This window comes from Coregonus clupeaformis, chromosome 16, assembly GCF_020615455.1.
Source record: "Coregonus clupeaformis isolate EN_2021a chromosome 16, ASM2061545v1, whole genome shotgun sequence".
NCBI lineage: Eukaryota > Metazoa > Chordata > Actinopteri > Salmoniformes > Salmonidae > Coregonus > Coregonus clupeaformis.
Window position 1 is genome coordinate 8,323,576 of NC_059207.1, and position 26,305 is coordinate 8,349,880.

Genomic DNA, 26,305 nt, shown 5'->3' on the forward strand with positions numbered 1-26,305 from the left:
AAGAGACTAGAGACTGAAATGGAACTGGGCCTGAAACGTCAAATTAGTGACAAACGGACAGCATTTCCGGTCTCGCCTGTATTGAATCATTTTATTGACCATCCACTTTGCAGATATGAGATCATTTTCCGTTGCCGTAGTATTTCATTATGGCCAATAAAGATGTTTGCAAATAAGTGCAAATATATTTGTATATGCTTGACACAATTCAGAGAGCTTTATGTAAGGTAGTGTCAAAATAAACACAGCTCCCTCTCAAGACCCCTGCTGTGCCATTAGTTTTACGGGGGGATATAGCTTATGTAATTATGTTCACGAGCACAAATAACCACATCTGTAATTTAAATCACGTCCGAATCTGTAATGTCGGTCATTTTTACATAGCAGGAGAGTAATAATTCCAGCCGGAAAAATCTAGTTTTTCGACTAACTCCACCTCGGTCCTCTGATAATACTAGTCCCGTGCGAATCGACATCCCTGTTTTGTGAAAGAAATGTCTGAGTTTGACAGGTGTTTCTCGCGGTTTCAGCAAGAAAACAGTAACTAATTCGATCATTTGATGCTTAAAACGAAGTGCTGCGCATAGCCAATATATGAAGGGCCTACATGTATCAATTTTCAGTGAATGCTTTTGCTTAGAGGTTTTGTGCCAATTAAAGTTTGCCTGCCAAGTTTATAAACCAAAGCATACCAATGACGGTTTGCTTTGGTTTAGAAATTTGGCAGGCAAACTTGAGTAACCAGTGTAGGCTGCCTGTTATCGACTAGACATGTTGAAATGTCTTCACGCCTAGATTAAAAACCTCCAGGCTTCAATCATAACGGTGTTCTTTTTTTTTTTTTTTTTTTTTTTTCTTTTTTTTTACGAATTACAGGGGCGGAATCGTTCTCTGGAATAATGGGTCTTCTGGGGTAATAATTACACAACCAACTTTCTCTAGTAATACTAGTCCCATGCGAATAGGGCTTTCATTGCTTTATCAAGCCAAATTACAGAGATAATTCCCGCTCAATTAGTACAGTGCAAGTGATTTTTTGCATTCTTCAGACCTTTAGCTTCGTTTACACGTGCAGTCCAATGCCGTGTTCACGTCCTATCGGAAACTAGGAGCCTCCGAGTAAAAATGAACATAAGTTATTTGCCTACCACTTTGATGATGCAAAATATTTTTTCTTGTGAAACAAACAAGAAATAAGACAAAAAACCAGAAAACTTAAGCACGCATAACTATTCACCCCCCCAAAGTCAATACTTTTAGAGCCACCTTTTGCAGCAATTACAGCTGCAAGTCTCTTGGGGTATGTCTCTATAAGCTTGTCACAGCTAGCCACTGGGATTTTTGCCCATTCTTCAAGGCAAAACTGCTCCAGCTCCTTCAAGTTGGATGGGTTCCGCTGGTGTACAGCAATCTTTAAGTCATACCACAGATTCTCAATTGGATTGTGGTCTGGGCTTTGATTAGGCCATTCCAAGACATTTAAATGTTTCCCCATAAACCACTCAAGTGTTGCTTTAGCAGTATGCTTCGGGTCATTGTCCTGCTGGAAGGTGAACCTCCATCCCAGTCTCAAATCTGTGGAAGAATGAAACAGGTTTCCCTCAAGAATGTCCCTTTATTTAGCACCATCCATCATTCCTTCAATTCTGACCAGTTTCCCAGTCCCTGCCGATGGTGTTCTTGGGGTGATGAGAGGTGTTGGGTTTGCGCCAGACATAACGTTTTCCTTGATGGCCAAAAAGCTCAATTTTAGTCTCATCTGACCAGAGTACCTTCCGCCATATGTTTGGGGAGTCTCCCACATGCCTTTTGGCGAACACCAAACGTGTTCTTCAAGCAATGGCTTTTTTTCTGTCCACTCTTCCGTAAAGTCCAGCTCTGTAGAGTGTACGGCTTAAAGTGGTCCTATGGACATATACTCCAATCTCCGCTGTGGAGCTTTGCAGCTCCTTCAGGGTTATCTTTGGTGTCTTTGTTGCCTCTCTGATTAATGCCCTCCTTGCCTGGTCCGTGAGTTTTGGTGGGCGGCCCTCTCTTGGCAGGTTTGTTGTGGTGCCATATTCTTTCAATTTTTTTATAATGGATTTAATGGTGCTCCGTGGGATGTTCAAAGTGTCTGATATTTTTTTATAACCCAACCCTGATCTGTACTTCTCCACAACTTTGTCCCTGACCTGTTTGGAGAGCTCCTTGGTCTTCATGGTGCCGCTTGCTTGGTGGTGACCCTTGCTTAGTGGTGTTGCAGACTCTGGGGCCATTCAGAACAGGTGTATATATACTGAGATCATGTGACAGATCATGTGACACTTAGATTGCGCACAGGTGGACTTTATTTAACTAATTATGTGACTTCTGAAGGTAATTGGTTGCACCAGATCTTATTTAGGGGCTTCATAGCAAAGGGGGTGAATACATATGCATGCACCACTTTTCCGTTATTTATTTTTTTGAATTTTTTTAAACAAGTCATTTTTTTCATTTCACATCATTTTGACTATTTTGTGTATGTCCATTACATGAAATCCAAATAAAAATCCAATCATAAGGAAAACGCAGAGGGGGATGAATACTTTTGCAAGGCACTGTAGTGAAGCTAGAGCTGATTAAATGCCTAGGGTGTAAGGGTCCTGAACTGGGGTTCCTATGACTAGTGAAATAAGTAGAAATACGTAAATAATTGTTTTAGAAAAAGTAATGCCATGGGTATCTGTCGCAAGATGTAAATGTACATGTTTTGTTATTCCAGGAACTAACCCTGAAATAGAAATTAGAAAATATTCCTGTAGGTTATAAATATATATTGTAGAAAACAACTAACTGATTAAGTGTGTTTTGGGAACAGTACTGTGTGAATTGTGATATGAGAGTTGTGTGAGTGTGGAAATAAGTGTCAATGTGAAGTTTGGATAATAACATATAGGAATTTGCATAATAAGCTGATTGAAATGTGGATAATAAGTTTCTATATATAAAGGTAATCTAGGGGTTCCGTCCATCACTGCCCATCATAGTAATATCACGAGGTACGTGTGGCACATTATTCCGATGACCAGCCGGGTCGCGTCCGGGAAACCAAAGTGTTTGGGTTCTTTGGGGAGTATGGTTGCAAAGCTGATTTGTAGCTTTGTAGAGATAAGGTTAAAGCATTATATGACTGTCTAGAGGGTCTGGGAAATAGAGTCTCAGAAAAAGATTGGCGTATGTCCACTTTTGGTAAAAGTATGGGGAATTGACTTACCCCTAACCAATAAAACTATAAATGCTTATGGGATTTCCTCCGTCCTGGTAATACATTTTGAAACAAAACCTATGCCCTGGTAAATAGAACCATTTAAATGTTGAACATGTAGAGATTTATTTTTAAACTTAAGGCTATAATTTATTGTACTCCCGATGGAGTTTTTGTTGATATTCCAAACGTTGACGTTCTAAACCAATTCGTGAGTAGGCAAAATGGAAAGTGTCTGTTTTCCTGTCTACGCCATTTTAGGCGCCAGACTTATTATGGACAGAGATCGCCATCTACAGGGGACTGATGGACAGTCCAGGCCAGTTATAGTGGAAATTACAGTCGGAAAGAAACCTAATCTCGTAAACTCCCTCCAAAGTTTATATTTTCCCTTCTGAAATTGGCCGATGTATTTTATAAATTTGGCGCATTACATGTTAATATTAAAAGAATAGACATTTTAAGAAGTGTGATGCAGAAACTGAATATCCAATAGAGGTTGGTAATAAACATATAGAGTAACATTGTTAAGGTAGACTACAATTAAAGCAATGACTTCTAATAAAGAGAGAATTCTCATGTTTGTTTTGTTTTCTAAACCTTACAATAAGTGACAGTGACAAAGCCATTGATAAAGAGAGTTGATGTAGAATCTAACGAGTGTTGTCAGTATATGAATGGTAATACAGTTGAAGTCGGACGTTTACATACACTTAGGTTGGAGTCATTAAAACTTGTTTTTCAACCACTCCACAAATTTATTGTTAACAAACTATAATTTTGTCAAGTCGGTTAGGACATCTACTTTGTGCATGACACAAGTATTTTTTCCAACAATTGTTTACAGATTATTTCACTTATAATTCACTGTATCACAATTCCAGTGGGTCAGAAGTTAAGTTGACTGTGCCTTTAAACAGCTTGGAAAATACCAGAAAATGATGTCATGGCTTTAGAAGCTTCTGATAGGCTAATTGACATAATTTGAGTGAATTGGAGGTGTACCTGTGGATGTATTTCAAGGCCTACCTTCAAACGCAGTGCCTCTTTGCTTGACATCATGGGAAAATCAAAAGAAATCAGCCAAGACCTCAGAAAAACAATTGTAGACCTCCACAAGTCTGGTTCACCCTTGGGAGCAATTTCCAAACACCTGAAGGTACCACATTCATCTGTACAAACAATAGTACGCAAGTATAAACACCATGGGACCATGCAGCCGTCATACCGCTCAGGAAGGAGACGCGTTCTGTCTCCTAGAGATGAACGTACTTTGGTGCGAAAAGTGCAAATCAATCCCAGAACAAAAGCAAAGGACCTTGTGAAGATGCTGGAGGAAACAGGTACAAAAGTATCTATATCCACAGTAAAACGAGGACTATATCAACATAACCTGAAAGGCCGCTCAGCAAGGAAGAAGCCACTGCTCCAAAACCACCATAAAAAAGCCAGACTATGGTTTGCAACTGCACATGGGGACAAAGATCGTACTTTTTGGAGAAATGTGCTCTGGTCTGATGAAACAAAAATAGAACTGTTTGGCCATAATGACCATCATTATGTTTGGAGGAAAAAGGGGGTGGCTTGCAAGCCGAAGAACACCATCCCAACCGTGAAGAACGGGGGTGGCAGCATCATGCTGTGGGGGTGCTTTGCTGCAGGAGGGACTGGTGCACTTCACAAAATAGATTACATCATGAGGAAGGAAAATTATGTGCATATATTGAAGCAACATCTCAAGACATCAGTCAGGAAGTTAAAGCTTGGTCGCAAATGGGTCTTCCAAATGGACAATGACCCCAAGCATACTTACAAAATGGCTTAAGGACAACAAAGTCAAGGTATTGGAGTGGCCATCACAAAGCCTTGACCTCAACCCTATAGAACATTTGTGGGCAGAACTGAAAAAGAGTGTGCGAGCAAGGAGGCCTACAAACCTGACTCAGTTACACCAGCTCTGTCAGGAGGAATGGGCCAAAATTCACCCAACTTATTGTGGGAAGCTTGTGGAAGGCTACCCGAAACGTTTGACCCAAGTTAAACAATTTAAAGGCAATGCTACCAAATACTAATTGAGTGTATGTAAACTTCTGACCCACTGGGAATGTGATGAAAGAAATAAAAGCTGAAAAAATCATTCTCTCTACTATTATTCTGACATTTCAATTTTTTAAAATAAAGTGGTGATCCTAACTGACCTAAGACAGGGAATTTCTACTAGGATTAAATGTCAGGAATTGTGAAAAACTGAGTTTAAATGTATTTGGCTAAGGTGTATGTAAACCTCCGACTTCAACTGTATGTTATTAGTGGTTTCTGTATAGCACTCTAATAATGCCATATTTTAGTAAATTGAAGAAGCTGAGGTTTCAATACAGGGTCAAATAATGAATAGAGGGATTGAGTGTTGAGGCTGTGGAATAGCTGGGGGTGAAAGCGTGTGGCACCCCCTGGGCTAGCGCAGGCTGTAAGAGAAGATTTTGGACAATTTCCAGTTATTATTACTCAATTCTATAGTTTGGGTAACACCAGTGATTTGTTTTATTTTTCAAGAGGTAATGTTATCTATAACAATAATCTGTTTCCATTACGTGGAACAGTGTTTAAAATCAAAGTAGATCCAAGTGTTTTAGTACTGAATATTAAGTTGATAAGAGAGCACCAATTTTTTTTTGAAGGTCCTAGATTTGTTAAACAACAGGTTTTATATTTTGACTAAATCAATGCAACAGGTTGAAATGATATGATGACCGTAAAGGGGCTCAGGGATTGTTTACTTTAGAAGGTGTTTATTCCACTTAACGGGACACTGATGTGTTTTAGGTTTACTCTACGGTTTGAAAGCACCCATACACACAACACACCTGTTATGAATATTTGTTAGTGGGGTAAATACCGTGTTTGATTTGTCAGTGGGGTCTTTTTATTTGGTTTTAGTGGGTTTTTCACGGGTTAGAGAGGATGTACCTTAAAGGGCACACATATGACATTTTCTGAAGTTTTTATTTTCAGAGTTTTAATTGAACTTTTAAACCTGGTATACAAAATGTTTCAAATGTTTGAAATGTCTTTAATATGTAATCTGAGATAGAGAGAAGGAAAGGGGAAAAAATCACTAATTTAAAGGGGTTGAATGACCTCTGACCTCTGACCTGACTTTCGAGTGTGGTTTGATCACCCTCACTAGAAAGGCCAGAGACATTGGGTGATGATTTAAAGGTCATATGTAATACTGATTTAAAGGTCATATGTAGAGCGCTGCTCTTGATTGAGAGAAGGCTGTCTCTAGTCCATTTTACTATTACCTTATGGGATACAATTATTTCCTTATGGAGTTGTTAAGGGTAGTAATTCTTATTCGATTTGTTATTTTTATTTAACCAGCAGTGTTGTTGTTTTTTTACACATTAATCACGATGTGAATCATGTGTCAAAAGGGGGGATTACCAGTCCCCTGAGGCTTTTTGGTTAAATATGCAAATTGTTTTGTTCACATGCCTGCCTGTAAAAGGAAGAAGGGTATCAAATGATAAATATCAAAAGATATATGCAGAAGTGTATATGGCTGTTTGTTTTGTTTCTGTCTTGCTTCAATATAAATCTCACCAGATTGGGTCTGCTGGATGGTCGAGATTTCTCCCTAGGAATTAGCCGTCTAACTCCCCCGGTAACCCGGTAACTTTGCGGTGAGGTCACCAGTGTGATAAGGGAGTATAAGCCAATTTGGAAAATGGTTTCAACAGTGTGTTGTTATGCTCTTTGACATTTGTCTTAGAGATTTTGGTATTAAGAAAATTGGGAATGTAATACATTGTCATACGGTGAATAGATGGTCTGGATTTCCAGAATCAGAAATGTCTTAAACTGTTGTTTTGCTCTGTCCTCTCTCTCTCTCTCTCTCTCTCTCTCTCTCTCTCTCTCTCTCTCTCTCTCTCTCTCTCTCTTTCTCTCTCTCTCTCTCTCTCTCTCTCTCTCTCTCTCTTCTCTCTCTCGAGGTTATGGCAAAGGGGCCCACAGATGGTATCTAGATGCATGTATGTTTAATTCGCCTGAGAACAGTGTGAACCTCAACCCACTCTGACCGGCCGAAGAGGCGAGAATGGCGTTCAGTATGGTCCTTCGCCACTTCTATCGTGAGACCTGAGTCCGAGCCAGCAACCTGTACACAGCATCCAGTCGAAGCTATCAACTGCCTGTTCTCTCATGCCTTTTCTCTCAGGAGTGCGACAGGAGTCCACGTGGAGTGAGCATGGAGAGAGATCCATTCCAAACTTCTCTCATGTTGCTGGTATACTGGTTGGCAAATGGACAAGACATAATGGGTGGTAAAGGTGGTGGCGGCCCAGGTGAGACATTATCATGGGCCATCCACTTTGAACATTTGTGCCATTGGGAAGACGAACTGTGAAGCTATCTGAAGGAGACAATGAAGACTCCGGAAGAATGAGTGCCGTGACCCAAGGGGGGGGTTGGTCAACTGTACTCGTAATTGATTTGGACTTGTCCAAAATTGTTTATTTGGGGTATCAAGTTGATTGTGGAGGTCTACACACTGCGAAATGTATAGTAATTTAGACCTAGAATGCATTGAGATACTGATCTGTAATTATAACTGTGATGAGAAAGTTAATGCTAGAATTATGGATAACTATACTGTATGTTAATGTAAATGTACATTCTGCCAGTGTCGGTGTGTGTGCTAAGTTGAGGGTTTTAACTTATAGTAATAGAACCAACGTGAATCACTAAGCAATGTCATTCTAAATTTGGCTTGGATAATTAATTGGGTTTTATTTATGATTTGGAAACAATAATTTTTTTGGGTAAACTGACTAATTGATTTGAGTAAGTTTTTAGTATGTTAATAACTATATGAGTGAAGCAATTAATGTGTTAGGGATTGATTGTTTTGATTGTTGTGAACCCTCTGATCCTGAGAGTGAATCTGATCCTAATCTATTTCACCTATATCCATTACGAAATTCAGGAACGATAGCAGGTTTGTGCTGATGGCACAGTGTCCATAGGCGTTGCCCTTATAAATAGTGGGATCATGATGCTTGTCCTGGGTCATGTTCATTAGGCACCAACGGAATACATTTTACTTCAACCGGGAGTCACTACCTGGACTTGTCCAACAAGATATGCTAATTTTAGTTTCTACAGATGTTGCTATAGGGATGGGAATGTCTATTTCCACCATGCTGACCAATGGGAGTATGCTCAGTATCAACATGATGATTGTGTTTTGTACTGATGAAAAATGTCCTCCGACTTAGATGGTTGAGAATTTCTTAACAATATTTTATGTTAAGGTAAAAAACTTAATGAACCAACGGATGGTCATTTACAATGGTAATATACTAGTGCAAGGAGGTTTTTATATGCTCAAGTTAGAAGTTGTTTGATGCCTTATTTGTTTTCTACATTTGTATTAATGTCTTCTTAAAAGTTTTACATTTTCTTTTAAGTTGAGACGCAAGTCTGAAAAGGGGGGAATATAGTAGAAAATTACGAGATTATGTTTTAATACGGTTTATGCATCGAATAAGGTTTCTCAATACTCCCTCATCTGTGTCTGTGGGAACTGAGTTGGCCTGTGGGGTTTGGGGGCTAGCAACTGTTTTATATTTTGTTTTATATGTAATGTATGTGCCTTAATGTGTTTGGACCCCAAGAAGAGTAGCTGCTGCCTTGGCAGCAGCTAATGGGGATCCCTAATAAATAGAAATACAAATACAAATGTGGTACAAATATTGCACTACAGGAAAATATATTGATTGTGTGTCCATAAAACCAAGGTTAAGTCTACTCATTAGAGTCCATAGTATTCAGTTTTGAACAAATACTTAGGTCCCTCAGACTCAACTCTGGACCTTGAAGCCAGTTCCACTACATTTTTTCATTGTTCAGGGACTGATTTAGACCTGGGACACCAGGTGAGTGCAATTAATTATCATGTAGAACAGAAAACCAGCACAATCCGGACCTCGTAGGGTAAGAGTTGAATATCCCTGATCTAGATCATAGACCCGACTACACACAAAAAAAACATGGGACAGGACTCTTATTCTGAAGGATTCCAAAAATCTGTGACTCGGAAGTCCCTCAAGAATAAGCAAGACCTAGCAAGAATAGAGCTCGCCAGTTTTGTAGTCCTAAAACCCGGAAATGAGTTACCTCTGGTTTGTTCAGCCATTCCTATGGGGGAAATGAATGGGGAACGAATAGGGTTTTGGGATAAACGCCGTAAATAAGGTCTGAGGTAAACACAGATCTTATACATTCTACTCAGGAGCACCTCTAGTTTCCAAATCCATTGATAGAGTATAACATTTGAAGCAACGTGTATTTCATCTTCATAATGTGCTTATAATATTTGCACAAAAAAATAAAACGACCTGTTGTGATAGCACGACAACTATGAATATGTAAATGAAGCTTCCACCCATCCTGAAGCTGAATGACCCAAAAGAAAATGCAGTGATAGCATATATTCCATGGATGAATTGTAGGCATACTGTATCGCATATGAACATAAGGTGGAGCACATAGAGAAATGTTTGGAGCTTAAGTAAATGAAAAGTAAAGAACATAATATTCTACAGATCCTATTGATCTAGCACTAGAATCTATATATGGTGTTCTTGTATGGGGGACTGTGGTCTAAATACCCGGCAGCCCTTTCTACTCCACCCATTCCATTGGTCCCAAATGCAAATATTATAGGCTGTAGACCTATAAATGTAATATTGGCTTATAGAGAAAAACATGTATTCTATGTGCCGATTAAAAAGTGGGGTTGGGATTACTCAGTAGGGTCTGTAGAATCTATATATGGTGTTATTCCATGTGGGGGCTGAGGTTTAAATACCCAGCAACACTTTCTCATCCACCCACTCCATTCACTGCAATGCAATACACTGTAGGCCTATAAATTACATATTGGCTTGCTCACACGCTCTATATATGTAATGTATATACTAACTATGTATTCATACTATGACTCTCCCATTCCATGGAATGTCCACCGCCCTTATATGACATGTCTGCTAAAATGTTTTTATCTGGTTCTTCAATGACAGACAGAACGGACAAGGTTTGCTTTAATTCTATACAAGTAAAGACCAACAAAATCCAACTCATTACATGGAATGTGCACAGGCTCAATGATGGCAATAAAAAGAGCATACGGTTCTTGAACACTTAAAAAGAGATTGTCAGCAGATGTGGCTTTCCTGCAAGAGTTACTGTAACAGCGGAGGTGTAGGCATCCTGATGAATAAGTCTACACGTTTCCTTTATATCCCAGCACACAGATCAAGAAGGAATTGTACCTTACACATTGATAATACCAATTACCCCCACCAAATACATTCTCGGCAGTAACAGACTTTATATGGGCAAATACAATAAATATGACATATTTTTAGCCTCCCAGACTTGGAATTGTATCAACCCGCCACCCAAGGCTTTTACTTGAGACATATTGTTAAAATGCACTAATGAGGAACAATGGGTAATTTTTGAAGATGCACATGCTCACCCCCATAATCTTTTCACGTGTTTATTTGAAAGGATAAAGCTAAGAACATTAACAAATTCATAGTTTAGAACACTATAACAATATGGAATAAAATGAAATGGATTCTACAAGAACCAATATCACGCCCAAAAAACACAACCCTTTGGAACAATCCTTGGATAGCTTTTCAGAATGCACCAATAAATTGGCCCACATGGAAAACTGAAAGCATAGAAATCTTAAATGACTTGTTAATAGGAAGTTTTTGGACTGACAAATGTAGATATTTTCAAATACATGCAACTTAAAAGTTTCATATTACAAAATGTTGATTTGAAATCTTTTGGACATCAGAGCAACCTTGAGGGAATCCTATTTGAGTCATAAAAGGATATTCATATGATAGTTAAGATACACAAAACCTTGCCTATCCAACTGACAACCTCTTAGAAAAAATATAAACTATTGGAACCAAGACTTAAAAATAACTGATATTTGCACACAGGGGCGCAACTTTCACTGGGGACGGGGGGGGGGGGGGACATGACCCCCCACATTTTGAAATTGTATTTTTGTCCCACCCAGTTTTATCATTGCACTGTGATACAAAACGCAGCGCCTGTGTGCTTTAGGACCATGTGGATGCTTCAGAGCAGTTGGGTAGGCTGTTTTCCGGTTTCAGCTGGCTGGATTTAGGACTGCAACTGCACGGACACCACAGAGCATGCAGACAGGCTGTGTGAAGGCAAAGCTGCTGAAAGGCTGGAGTTTAGGACCAGCACAGCAGAGATTAACAGAGGCAGTTGCTGTCTGTGTTGCGCATTTTCTCTCCGAGTTGTAAAAGCAAGCAGAGAAGAAACTAGCTACTCTTTAGTTGACTGATCTAGCTGGCAAGGTAACTGCTGTTTGACTGAAGAAAAAAATATATTCACTGAGCTAGTAGTGTAACTGACATGTTACGTTAGCTAATGTTTCATCCCCTCTCAACTGAAGTGAATGAACTACTAGCAGCTAGTTAGCTAGCTAGTAGCTACCACAGCCAGTTCAGCTCTAGCTAGCCTCTAGCTATCTGTCAGGTAACAGTATCTAACAGCTGTTGTGTTTATGGAAATGTTTTGTAGCCTTTGTTTTGTCCCGTTTCAACAGAAGCACATTTGATGATGTACCATTGTACCATTAGCAAGAGCTAGCCAAATGTTGGCTAACGTTAGCTATCTAGCTAGCTCACTAACTGTTGCTATTATTTTTGCTTCAATCACACTAGACCTGAATCAAACGAATGAAGACCGATATTCTGACGGGTTTTCTTCAGCGCAATGTAAGTTTTTATTAGTCAGTATAGCAAATAATTATCAAGGAACCTACCAGGTACAACCCTAAATCCGTAAACATGAGCACCCTCATAGATATCATCCTGACAAACTTACCCTCTAAATACACCTCTGCTGTCTTCAACCAGGATCTCAGCGATCACTGCCTTATTGCCTGCGTCCGTAACGGGTCCGCGGTCAAACGACCACCCCTCATCACTGTCAAACGCTCCCAAAAACACTTTAGCGAGCAGGCCTTCCTAATTGACCTGGCCCAGGTATCCTGGATGGATATCGATCTCATTCCGTCAGTAGAGGATGCCTGGTTGTTCTTTAAAAGTGCTTTCCTCTCAATCTTAAATAAGCATGCCCCATTCAAAAAATTCAGAACTAAGAACAGATATAGCCCCTGGTTCTCCTCAGACTTGACTGCCCTTGACCAGCACAAAAACATCCTGTGGCGTACTGCAATAGCATCGAATAGCCCCCGCGATATGCAACTTTCTAGGGAAGTTAGGAACCAATATACACAAGCAGTCAGGAAAGCAAAGGCTAGCTTTTTCAAATTTGCATCCTGTAGCACTAACTCCAAAAAGTTTTGGGACACTGTAAAGTACATGGAGAATAAGAGCACCTCCTCCCAGCTGCCCACTGCACTGAGGCTAGGAAACACTATCACCACCGATAAATCTACAATAATCGAGAATTTCAACAAGCATTTTGCTATGGCTGGCCATGCTTTCCACCTGGCTACCACTACCCCGGCCATCAGCTCTGCACCCTCCGCTGCAACTTGCCCATGCCCCCCCCCCGCTTCTCCTTCACACAAATTCAGACAGCTGATGTTCTGAAAGAGCTGCAAAATCTGGACCCCTACAAATCATCTGGGCTAGACAATCTGGACCCTTTCTTTCTAAAAATAGCCGCCGAAATTGTCGCAACCCCTATTACTAGCCTGTTCAACCTCTCTTTCGTAACATCTGAGATCCCCAGAGATTGGAAAGCTGCTGCGGTCATCCCCCTCTTCAAAGTGGGTGACACTCTAGATCCAAACTGTTACAGGCCAATATCCATCCTGCCCTGCCTTTCGAAAGTTTTTGAAAGCCAAGTTAACAAACAGATCACCGACCATTTCGAATCCCACCGTACCTTCTCCGCTATGCAATCCGGTTTCCGAGCTGGTCATGGGTGCACCTCAGCCACGCTCAAGGTCCTAAACAATATTATAACCGCGATCGATAATAGACAGTACTGTGCAGCCGTCTTTATCGACCTGGCCAAGGCTTTCGACTCTGTCAACCACCGCATTCTTATTGGCAGACTAAATAACCTTGGTTTCTCAAATGACTGCCTCGCCTGGTTCACCAACTACTTCTCAGATAGAGTTCAATGTGTCAAATCGGAGGGCCTGTTGTCTGGACCTATGGCAGTCTCTATGGGGGTGCCACAGGGTTCAATTCTTGGGCTGACTCTTTTCTCCATGTAAATCAATGATGTCGCTCTTGCTGCTGGTGACTCTCAGATCCACCTCTACGCAGACGGCACCATTTTGTATACATCTGGCCCTTCATTGGATACTGTTAACAAACCTCCAAACGAGCTTCAATGCCATACAACACTCCTTCCATAGCCTCCAACTGCTCTTAAACACTAGTAAAACTAAATTCAAAGCCTCCTTCACTCATGCTACCAAACATGCCCTCGTAAAACTGACTATCCTACCGATACTTGACTTTGGCGATGTCATTTACAAAATAGCCTCCAACACTCTACTCAGCAAATTGGATGTAGTCTATCACAGTGCCATCCGTTTTGTCACCAAAGCCCCATATACTACCCACCACTGTGACCTGTACGCTCTTGTTGGCTGGTCCTCACTATATATTCGTCGCCAAACCCACTGGCTCCAGGCCATCTATAAATCACTGCTAGGCAAATCTCCGCCATATCTTAGCTCATTGGTCACCATAGCAACACCCACCCGTAGTATGCGCTCCAGCAGGTATATCTTACTGGTCATCCCCAAAGCCAACACCTCCTTTGGCCGCCATTCCTTCCAGTTCTCTGCTGCCAATGACTGGAACGAATTGCAAAAATCTCTGAAGCTGGAGACTCTTATCTCCCTCACTAACTTTAAGCATCAGTTGTCAGAGCAGCTTACCGATCACTGCACCTGTACACAGCCCTTCTGAAATTAGCCCACCCAACTACCTCATCCCCATATTGTTATTTATTTTGCTCATTTGCACCCCAGTATCTCTATTTGCACATCATCTCTTGCACATCTATCATTCCAGTGTTAATACTAATTGTAATTATTTTGCACTATGACCTATTTATTGCCTTACCTCCATAACTTGCTACATTTGCACACACTGTATATATATTTTCTGTTGTATTTTGGACTTTGTTTTACCCCATATGTAACTCTGTGTTGTTGTTTTTATCGCACTGCTTTGCTTTATCTTGGCCAGGTCGCAGTTGTAAATGAGAACTTGTTCTCAACTGGCTTACCTGCTTAAATAAAGGTGAAATAAAAATTAAATAAAAAATGTAACGTTATTGATCTGTATGTTTCCCTAGCTAATTCCCTACTTTTCACACTGACATGGTATCTACAGGCTTCACTATCATGGTGCACAGTCAGTACTCATCATGTTTTAGCAGGATCAGATGGTGACAGGTGTCCCTGCAGGGTCAGACAGACAGGGAAGACCAGTCTACGGAGCTCAGGTGAATTTTGCAGTATATTATAACAATCAGTGACTGGATACAAAGTTCCTTCTTGAGTTGATGGGTAGGCTACATTCTGGGATCTGGGAATATTGGAAATTTCAATTGTTTAACCATTGATTCTATTCTTGAATAATATAATGTATAAATGTACACCAAGGTCATTCTTTGTCATGCCTCACCTGAGCAGGATCAGATGGTGACCTGGGTCTCATCAGGGACAGGAAGCAAGGGAAGACGAGTCTGTGACAGCGCAGAGGTGAACTTTTGCTGATACAACATTTTAATCTCTCTGTGCAGCAAACACTGGACAAGCAACAAGCTTCAAAGATTGAAACTATTTTAAGGCAGTCTGACAAACCTTGATTTCCAAACTGTATCAAACAAATATCTGAGGAAGATCTGGGCGACGCTATTGATGATGATGAATGGATACAGATATGTTAGAATGCCCAGTCATGTTCATATAATATCACACGTGAATGACTGCAGTTTAAGACCACCCATAGAGCGTACTATATGCCAGTGAAACTGAATATCACGCACTCAGAAATGTAATTATTCTGCTGGAGGTGTAAAACATAAAAGGGGACATATTTGCCTATGTTATGGTCTTGTGAAGGCTGGCTGAAGTCTGGCAAAGAGTATATTATTTTATCTCAGCATGTCTACAGATTCTCCCTTCTCCCTGTTTTTGTTTGCTTGGAAATGTTGATACTGAAGACTGTTATCAAGTTAAAAGAGCTCTACAGTACTATTAGGCTTATGATATGAATTACAGTGCATTCTGGAACTATTCAGACCACTTTCTCCACATTGTTACATTACAGCCTTATTCTAAAATTGATTTTCCCCTCAATCTACACACAATACCCCATAATGACAAAGCAAAAACAGGTTTAGAAATTGTTTCAAATGTATTAAAAATGAAAAATCATATTTACAGTGGTGTGAAATAGTGTTTGCCCCCTTCCTGATTTCGTATTTGTTTGCATGTTTGTCACACTTAAATGTTTCAGATCAAACAAATTTAAATATTAGTCAAAGATAACACAAGTAAACACAAAAATGCAGTTTTGAAATGAAGGTTGTTATTATTAAGGGAAAACAAAATCCAAACCCACATGGCCCTGTGTGAAAAAGTGATTGCCCCCTACAACCTAATAACGGGTTGGGCCACCCTTAGCAGCAACAACTGCAATCAAGCGTTTGCGATAACTTGCAATGAGCGCTGTGGAGGAATTTTGGCCCACTCATCTTTGCAGAATTGTTGTAATTCAGCCACATTGGAGGGTTTCGAGCATGAACTGCCTTTTTAAGGTCATGCCACAGCATCTCAATAGGATTCAGGTCAGGACTTTGACTAGGCCACTCCAAAGTCTTCATTTTGTTTTTCTTCAGCCATTCAGAAGTGGACTTGCTGGTGTGTTTTGGATCATTGTCCTGCTGCAGAACCCAAGTTTGCTTCAGCTTGAGGTCACGAACAGATGGCCGGACATTCTCCTTCAGGATTTTTTGGTAGACAGCAGAATTCATGGTTCCATTTATCACAGCAAGTCTTCCAGGTCCTGAAGCAGCAAAACAGGCCCAGACCATCACACTACCACCACCATATTTTACTGTTGGTATGATGTTCTTTTTCTGAAATGCGGTGTTACTTTTACGCCAGATGTATTGGGACACACACCTTCCAAAAAGTTCAACTTTTGTCTCGTCAGTCCACAGAGTATTTTCCCAAAGGTCTTGGGGATCATCAAGATGTTTTCTGGCAAAAATGAGACGAGCCTTAATGTTCTTTTTGCTCAGCAGTGGTTTTAGTCTTGGAACTCTGCCATGCAGGCCATTTTTGCCCAGTCTCTTTCTTATGGTGGAGTCATGAACACTGACCTTAACTGAGGCAAGTGAGGCCTGCAGCTCTATGGATGTTTTTGTGGGGTCTTTTGTGACCTCTTGGATGAGTCATCGCTGCGCTTTTGGGTAATTTTGGTCGGCCGGCCACTCCTGGGAAGGTTCACCACTGTTCCATGTTTTCGCCATTTGTGGATAATGGCTCTCAATGTGGTTCGCTGGAGTCCCAAAGCTTTAGAAATGGCTTTATAACCTTTTCCAGACTGATGGATCTCAATTACTTTCTTTCTCATTTGTTCCTGAATTTCTTTGGATCTCAGCATGATGTCTAGCTTGTGAGGATGTTTTGGTTTACTTCACTTTGTCAGGCAGGTCCTATTTAAGTGATTCCTTGATTGAGAACAGGTGTGGCAGTAATCAGGCCTGGGTGTGGCTAGAGGAATTGAACTCAGGTGTGATAAACCACAGTTGAGTTGTGTTATAACAGGGGGGGCAAACACTTTTTCACACAGGGCCATGTAGGTTTGGATTTTGTTTTCCCTTAATAATAACAACCTTCATTTCAAAACTGCATTTTGTGTTTACTTGTGTTATCTTTGACTAATATTTAAATTTGTTTGATGATCTGAAACATTTAAGTGTGACAAACATGCAAATAAATAACAAATCAGGCAGGGGGCAAACACTTTTTTCACACCACTGTACATAAGAATTCAGACCCTTTACTCAGTACTTTTTTGAAGCACCTTTGGCAGCGATTACAGCCTTGAGTCTTCTTGGGTATGATGCTACAAGCTTGGCACACCTGTATTTGGGGAGTTTCTCCCATTCTTCTCTGCAGATCCTCTCAAGCTCTATCAGGTTGGATGGGGGCCATCGCTGCACAACTATTTCCAGGTCTTTCCAGAGATGTTCGATCGGGTTCAAGTCCGGGCTCTGGCTGGGCCACTCAGAGACTTGTCCAGAAGCCACTCCTGCATTTTCTTGGCTGTGTGCTTAGGGTTGTTGTCCTGTTGGAAGGTGAACCTTCACCCCAGTCTGAGGTCCTGAGCGCTCTGGACCAGGTTTTTAAATCAATAATCTCTATGTACTTTGCTCCGTTCATCTTTCCCTCGATCCTGACTAGTCTCCCAGTCCCTGCCGCTGAAAAACATCCCCACAGCATGATGCTGCCACCATCATGCTTGACCGTAAGGATGGTATTGGCCAGGTGATGAGCGGTGACTGGTTTTCTCCAGACGTGACGCTTGGCATTCAGGCCAAAGAGTTCAATCTTGGTTTAATCAGACCAGAGAATCTTGCAAAACAGCCCCCCCCCCCCACCCCACAAAAAAAGGTTATGGTTTTGGTTTTTATAGCTAGAAAGGTGGATGGAGTTGGAACTTAACTAACAAAATTACAGTTAAGGAAAATGTACACAATCCATTATAAACTAATCTATATCATTTATTATACAAGAGACAAAATGCACAAATTCTACAGTCATACACTAGAAATGAATATGAATACGATTTTTAGATCTCGAAAACGTCTATCATACATGTCAGATTTCAATACTGGCCGATGTCACAACGCGGGAGGTTGTCTTCTCTCGAATGAGAAATTTATCATATTTTTTGCGATATTCCTACCTCTAGAAATGTGTAATTTAACAGTGGGTCTAACACATGTATTCTATTTGTGTATTGCATGGTGCCGTTGCGAATGTCAGACCACATCGACCTGAAGGTTGAACGTATTGAGATTGTAGACTCCTAAATAGCTAGCCAACCAGCCCATAGAAAGAACATTGGATTATGGGTTTTGTAGTCGACTTCAACTGCAACAGATTTCAGCAACGATTTTCACAGGTTGCTACCAACCTTATTATAACGACAAAATTAAACATTTGTTCACAAAAAATATAGTTCTCACACAGTGTTATGTAACACTACATTATAGGAATGAGTGGATTTTTTCTTTAGACAATTATTTATCATATATCATGAATAAATTCAGGTTATTGATAGTTTCTACTATGCTCAGAAATTCCGTGACCCGGAAGTACTATTTTAGTGTTACTGACGAGACGCTGATTCAATCTGGATTCATCAGTCTTCACAGGTACCGCCAATAATGATAACATATCCCACCTTCTATCCATTTCATCCCCAAAATGTCTAAACTACAGCTGCTTAATGTGCTTCTTAAAGAAAAATGTACCTCCGTTCCTTTGGAGATATCCGTGGCAGTCCAAAAAACGATATCTGAGTTTCAAGAAGAAATCTCTCGTTTGAAGCAGGCGAATGCACGTCTACGAAAACTGCTGGATTTGGTTTTTAAACCAGAGATAAAGTTGCATAGATTAGCAGGTTTGTGACTAGGTCTTTCTATTTGTCATTCATTATACATTGTAGCCTAATTGTCGTCATTTACATTTTAAATATAGATCTTAAATGACCGCGTTATTCATGAATTTGATGATATTTTGAAGCCTATTCAAAACAGTGTGGTACTGGATACCGGAAGTAAAGAAGAAATGGCAGTCACTGTCCCTATTTCTAGTGGCAGTCACTAGACCTATTTCTTGTCTCTTTTCAGCATTTACATTTTAATCAAATGTCATCCTTTCTCATTCCCTCCAGTCCTCCAGCAGCTCACTCTCACTGAAGAGGTTGTTAACCCAGAGCAGCAGCACTGTGAGCAGGAATGGAGCCCCGGTCTGGGGCCAGTGGAGTCTGATGCCGAAGAGTCTATATGGGACTCTTTCAACATCATAACTGAAGAGAACCAAACAGAATCTGATGGCGAGAGCTACGGTGAGTCCGAATCAACCAGTGATTATGAGCCCCCCTCTGAAGTAAATGCAGACAGTGACAACAGTGGAAGTCATAATGGAAAAGTGGATGGAGTGGAGAAGAGAGTATCACTGTCAGGGTTAAAGCCTCTTAATTCAAAGAGAGGACGAGGACGGCCAAGGAAAGAAACCAGTGAGTTGCCTGATCTGATATGTGACGTGTGCGGAAAATGCTTGGCGAATGTACGTAGCCTGAAAAGACATCGGCAAAGCCGGCACAGTAAAGACAGACCATACATGTGTGACACATGTGGACAATGTTTTGCCATGAACTGCTCCCTGAGGAGGCACATGAAGATTCACACGGAGGAGAGACAACATGGCTGCACCGAATGTGACAAACGTTTTTTTCACAAGAAAAGCCTGAGAAATCATATGGATACGCATAAAGGGCTAGTTTTTAAATGTGATTTTTGTGGAAAATGTGTGACGACAAAAGCGAGTCTGAAACTGCATCGGCGAATTCACACTGGGGAGAAATCGCATCCGTGCAAAGAATGTGACAAAGCCTTCTACCGCGAGTCAGACTTGATAAAGCATACGAGGACTCACACTGGGGAGAAACCATTTCGTTGCAAAGAATGTGGCAGATGCTTCGTTGAGAAGGGAAGCCTGACAAAGCATATGATGACTCACACAGAGGAGAAACCGCATCGCTGCAACAAATGTGGCAGATGCTTCGGTCTGAAGGGAAACTTGACAGTGCATATGAGAACTCACACAGGGGAGGGGGTTCAATGTCATCTGTGTGGAACTCACCTGAAATTAGCATCAAGCCTCAAAAGACATCTGCGAACTCACAGAAGGAATATTCACAATAACTCACTCTCCACTGGTTCCCAGTTGAAGAGTGCATCCTCTTCAAGATCCTGGTGTTTGCCTACGGAGCAACAAGGGGAACTGCCCCTCCCTACCTTCAGGCTATGCTCAAACCCTACACCCCAATCCGAGCACTCCGTTCTGCCACCTCTGGTCTCTTGGCCCCCTCATCCCTACGAGGGGCCAGGTGCCACTCATACTAGTCAAAGCTCTTCTCTTCCCTGGCACCCAAATGGTGGAACAAGCTTCCCCCAAATGAAAACATCTGAAAACCTACCTCTTCACTAAGTATCTTGATTAAATCCCACAATAACGAACAAACACTTGCACTTGCCTTTTCTACATTTACATTTTACATTTACGTCATTTAGCAGACGCTCTTATCCAGAGCGACTTACAAATTGGTGCATTCACCTTATAGCCAGTGGGATAACCACTTTACAAATGTTTTTTTTTTTTGGGGGGTTAGAAGGATTACTTTATCCTATCCCAGGTGTTCCTTAAAGAGGTGGGGTTTCAAATGTCTCCGGAAGGTGGTAAGTGACTCCGCTGTCCTGGCGTCGTGAGGGAGCTTGTTCCACCATTGGGGTGCCAGAGCAGCGAACAGTTTTGACTGGGCTGAGCGGGAACTGTGCTTCAGCAGAGGTAGGGGAGCCAGCAGGCCAGAGGTGGATGAACGCAATGCCCTCGTTTGGGTTTAGGGACTGATCAGAGCCTGAAGTTACGGAGGTGCCGTTCCCCTCACAGCTCCGTAGGCAAGCACCATGGTCTTGTAGCAGATGCGAGCTTCAACTAGCACTGACTTAGCTGATAACTACTTTGAGGTCAAATGTACTTACTAAGACTGATATGTGGTTGTCTCACCTAGCTGTCTTAAAGCTATAAATCGGCAGTTGAAACAATAACAAAGCGTCACCCTACCTCTGTTTTGGTAAATTTATAGACAGAGCTATGGATGCAAGTTTTAACCAAGTTGAGGCTATACAGTGTTTATTTATATTTACGTTGTTTACAAACATTGGAGTAAAACAAGCTTATATTTTGGGTTCTGATGGGGTACGACAGTTGAACTAAGCTCATGAGGCATTTATAAGTTATATTCTTCAAGAATCAATGGGTATTTATAAATAATTAATACATCCAAAAATGGATGTAGCAACTAAGGACTTTAGCTTTAAGTCGAATGCACTAACTGTAAGTCACTCTGGATAAGAGTGTCTGCTAAATGACTAAAATGTTCATGTCTGAGAACACGTAAACAATGCCCTTTGTATAAAATGTGTTCGTTCGAAGATAGAGACAATACCAAGAGGACATACCCATCAGGTAGGTCACTGCTCTTGGTTAAAAGAACATTCTGCAATCTTGGAATCTGTTCAATGGTCATTTGAATTAATATAGCCTACCCATTGATTTCTGACAAATATGTAACTTTGTAATGCATCATGAGCTAAGCACAACTGCAAGCACAACCCTATCATAACTCAAAATATAAGATTATATTACTATGTTGTTTACTAACAACAAGGATGTAAACAAACAATGAATATCTTCAAAATATGTTTAAAACTATCATGTGGATGTTAGGACTGTCAGTCCTTACATCTAGAGTGCTGTCTATGAATTTAAGAGGGATACATTTCCCTAGCCCCCCTCAGTTGTTTGCCAAAACAATTGGTGGGGACCCCATTGTGGTTTTTTGAATCGTGGGTTTTTAAGGTGGGTATGAATGTATATTCATAAACATGCTGAACATTGCACAGCTTTTTTTATTTTAAAGAATGTAGTGGGTAAAAGGGGTGTTACACTTTCAAGTCAAAGTTTGTCAAGACATTTTCACCAAGAACAATGTGCGTACTCCTGTCATCTACTGGACTGTACATTGTGTCACAGTAAAAAAAGGGGGGGGTTCAATCTACTTTGAAGCACCTCTAGTTTACACACTCAGGGTTGTCATTTCTATCATTGTGGCCCTTAATCTGTGGACAATCAGATTACATTTTATAACACATAATATGATATTTTCCACATCTTGTACATCTCGGCTTCTCCCTTCTTCAAACACTTTCTACATGACCAAAAGCTTTACAATGTTCACACTGCATTGTTCTTGGGATAAATGCTCTAACTCTGTAGTTAATATACCCTAACCGCACTTCATTAGGGAGAGACTCCATTTAAAAAAACAAAAGAACAGATAAACTCCTCACTTTTTCTCCATTCACCACTCGATTCATCCGATGTGCTTCAATCACTCCAGGAATATTTTTCATCTCTTCCAAATCAATTTACCACGAAACGCCAAATATAACCCACAAATCGATTAAGACAACGCACGTTCCTTCTGTTCCGCAGAATCACAAAAAATCTAAACAAGCCCGCCTCGTGATCCTCACATCCTTCACTTTACCCAGCGCTCTCCCCAGCTTGGATAACTCAAATGGTTTCTTCAAGATTGGTACTCTGCTCAGCTACTCCTTATTAACAAACCGTACTCCTACTAGATACGAAGGGTAATTCTCATCACTGTACCCTACTTTGCTTCGTTTTCCATTCTTTTGAACAATACTCCAATTCTCCTTGATTCTACTGGCATTTTATTCAGATTCCACTTCATCATCCGCTTCCGCAATCTTCCGTGAAGCTGTCAAAAAATAAAAAAATAATCTTCTTCCTCCACTCGGCTCACGAACTCAAGCGCACTCTTCTTCTTCTTCTTCTTCGATGAGGTTTAACGGCGGTTGGCATCCAATTTGTTGCATTACCGCCACCTACTAAACTGGAGTACAACTCCCTTATATTTTGCTTGAAAAATAAAATAAAGAAATACCCTACCATCTAACACTACACTCACAAATTCAAAAATATTATTAATAATTAACACCACCCTACTCCACTATTTAAATATATTCACGCTCTCAACCTGAAATGATGGGACATCACCACTTAACACTCCCTGTAACTCTTCTGATGTCAAGTCTCGCACACCCAAATACCTCTCTGCAGCTGCCACCACACCCAAATACCTCTCTGCAGCTGCCACCACACCCAAATACCTCTCTGCAGCTGCCACCACAACCTCAATTTTCTTCGATTTACGTTCCATCCCTGCAGTACAATTAATAACCATTGCTATAAATGCTAAAAATCCAATCTTACTGAAACATATATCACTTGCTGGCCTATCCCTCTGTACTGGTCCATCTATACTACTCTCACCACTCCTCCACATCTACTTTCTTCACTGCCTCAGCATATGACAACTTCTTCACTACTCTTACCCTGGAAACCTTAACCTGCCTCTCTCGCACGGGACATTTCTGATCCCCAGCCCCATGGGCACCCCTACAATTAGCACATACCACTACTTTCCCCAATGCTACACATTCCTTTGTCTCATGCCCTTCTGCACACTTCTCACACATTGGAACCTCCCTCCTACACACTGCTGCCACATGCCCATAAATTTGACACTAGACCACTTCTGGTTACCCTCACCGATTCCACTATACCCAACGCTTTTTTCACCCATCCTGAAACCACAAATGGATCAGCCAAAAGGCAAGGGTCCACTTTTTCCAAAAACGTCACTCCTACTGTCACAGACCCATCTTCATCCTGACCCTCTGTGCAAGCCTCGGGCTCCGAGTACTTCACCACACCTACCACCTCAGATACTTCACCCTCATTCACTTCCATTTCTCCTCCTGTCTTCAACTCACTTTGCTTACATTTTCTACCATTCTTCTTTAACAAACCTTCTCCCTTTTTCCCGCCATTTTTTACCGACTCAAGCTCACAGTCTTTCTCCCTCTCTCTCTTAGACCTCCTCTGCCTCTCTTTTCCCCTCCATCATCCAAGTATATGTCTCTTTATGATAATACTGCACTTCTCCTGACAAACATCTTGTTCTTGCCCTCTCAAGGGACGCCATAATGTTTACATATCTTGCACTACTCATCTCATATGTATATACTGTATTCTATTCTATAATATTCTACTTTATCTTAGTCCATGCCGCTCTGTCATTGCTTGTCCATATATGTATACATTCTTAAATTCCAATCCTTACTAGATGTGTGTATTGGGTATATGTTGTCAAATTGTTAGATATTACTTGTTAGATATATTAGGGATTTATTATTCTCCTAAACTGATGGGATGACTAACTTAGAAATAATGCATTCTTGACTGGGCTAATGTAGGCTGTGACACCTGGCAAGGCTGTGATTGATGTGAAGAGAAGATAAGGATTGTGTCTTCAAATACAAGACTATAATGGTTTATTGTGATCTATGAGTCTTCCTTTGACATGGGAATGATGTCTAAGGGAGCTGGCTCTGCTCACTATGACAGGTTGTTATGATAATCTTGTGCCTGGATTAAGTGTGTAACAAATGGCGCCGAAGAGATGAGACCAACCCCCTGCATCAACGGATTGGCTGAGAAAGTTTAAACCACGCTCAAGTCTTTACTCTAATTGGCCAGCAGAGAAGTGGGAAACTTCCTCTGTCTAGTATTTGGGTATTGTTTCTGGAGCAATGTGTTAGTTCTCTGGAATGTCCTGCGAGGCATATCAGAGAGCCCGTATATACGAAACATCATATTTACCATTGAAGGTTTTTGCATTAATTAAAATAACTAGTATACCTTAGAAGTCGTGTTGACCTCTTTTGTTCCTAATGCCAGATTTGAATTGACGCAACTTTGACAATTGGTGACACCCGTCGTGATCTGGTAGAAGGGACTTCGCTGGATACTTTCCGGCCCATTGGTCATCTCTTTCATTGGACTGTGTTTCACAAAAAGTCCGGACAAAATTAAAGGTAAGCAGATGCCTATTGTTAAATAACTGAAAATCTGCAAATTGGCTTTATTCAAATTAATTTTGTGAAACAACTGTCTGATGTAAGTGAACTAAATTATGAAACCACTATGAGTAGATAAGCACAATATTGTGACATGTAAACCTGTGGTGAATGTGATGTTAAAACATTGGTACCATTGAGTATTGTTTCTTTGACACATATCCAGAAGAGATATGGCTAGGTTCTGAGAAAAATACTGAAGTCTCCAGGCTAGGATCACCAGGGGTGAGAACTGTGAGATACAGGTAATTATTGGCTAAGGGCGTTGACTGCTGACACATATCCATCGAGATATGGCTAGGATTAGAGGAGCGCCAAAATTTTAGTTGAGTATTGTTTCTTTGACACATATCCAGAAGAGATATGGCTAGGTTCTGAGAAAATACTGAAGTCTCCAGGCTAGGATCACCAGGGGTGAGAACTGGAGATACAGGGAATTATTGGCTAAGGGCAGAGGAGCGCCAAAATTTTAGTTGAGTATTGTTTCTGAGACACATATCCAGAAGAGATATGGCTAGGTTCTGAGGAAAATACTGAAGTCTCTGGACCACAAATGGTGGAACCGTGAGATACAGGGATTAATTGATTAAAGTGTAACGTTGTGGCACATATCCACTGAAGATATGGCTAGGATCATAATGGCCACTTAAATTTTAGATAGTGTTACGCTACTGACAGGTATCAGAAGGCTAGATACGGATAGAGTCAGGGGGACACTGGGTGTTGTATGCATGAGTGCGCGAATGATCACAGACGAAATAAAATAGTGAATAGGGGTTATTAAAAAACTAATAAACCTGTATATTAAGACGTCTGTGGCTGACTAAGCGGTATAATTTGGGAATAACTGTTGGATTTGTGGTTGCTTAAACCATATAACCCGTTAAAAACAATTGGGAACATAAAGCTAAAGTGATGAATTGTGTGACTGAACTAAAACGGTTGAATTGATATAGCCTATTGAAATATAACGTTTGGTGTTTGAAATAGCATAATACTACTTTTGAATAGTTGTGTCGAAACAATTCGGTTTAGTATTTGATTTGAGGTTTGATGTTTGACATAGAATAATACTGGTTTTAGGTGCTTGGTTTGGGCTATTTGGTTTATTATTTGATTTAACGTTTGATGTTTGAC

General features: G+C 40.7%; 1 protein-coding gene across 1 annotated transcript; it reads left to right on the plus strand.

Moving 5' to 3' along the window:
- The first annotated feature begins 18,668 nt into the window (after positions 1-18,668).
- Positions 18,669-20,708, plus strand: LOC121584034 (zinc finger protein 771-like). The gene is made up of 2 exons (XM_041899864.2): positions 18,669-18,996; positions 19,270-20,708. The coding sequence occupies exons 1-2, from the start codon at positions 18,801-18,803 to the stop codon at positions 20,586-20,588; spliced, it is 1,515 nt and encodes a 504-aa protein (XP_041755798.1). The 5' UTR covers positions 18,669-18,800; the 3' UTR covers positions 20,589-20,708.
- Positions 20,709-26,305: the final 5,597 nt, after the last annotated feature.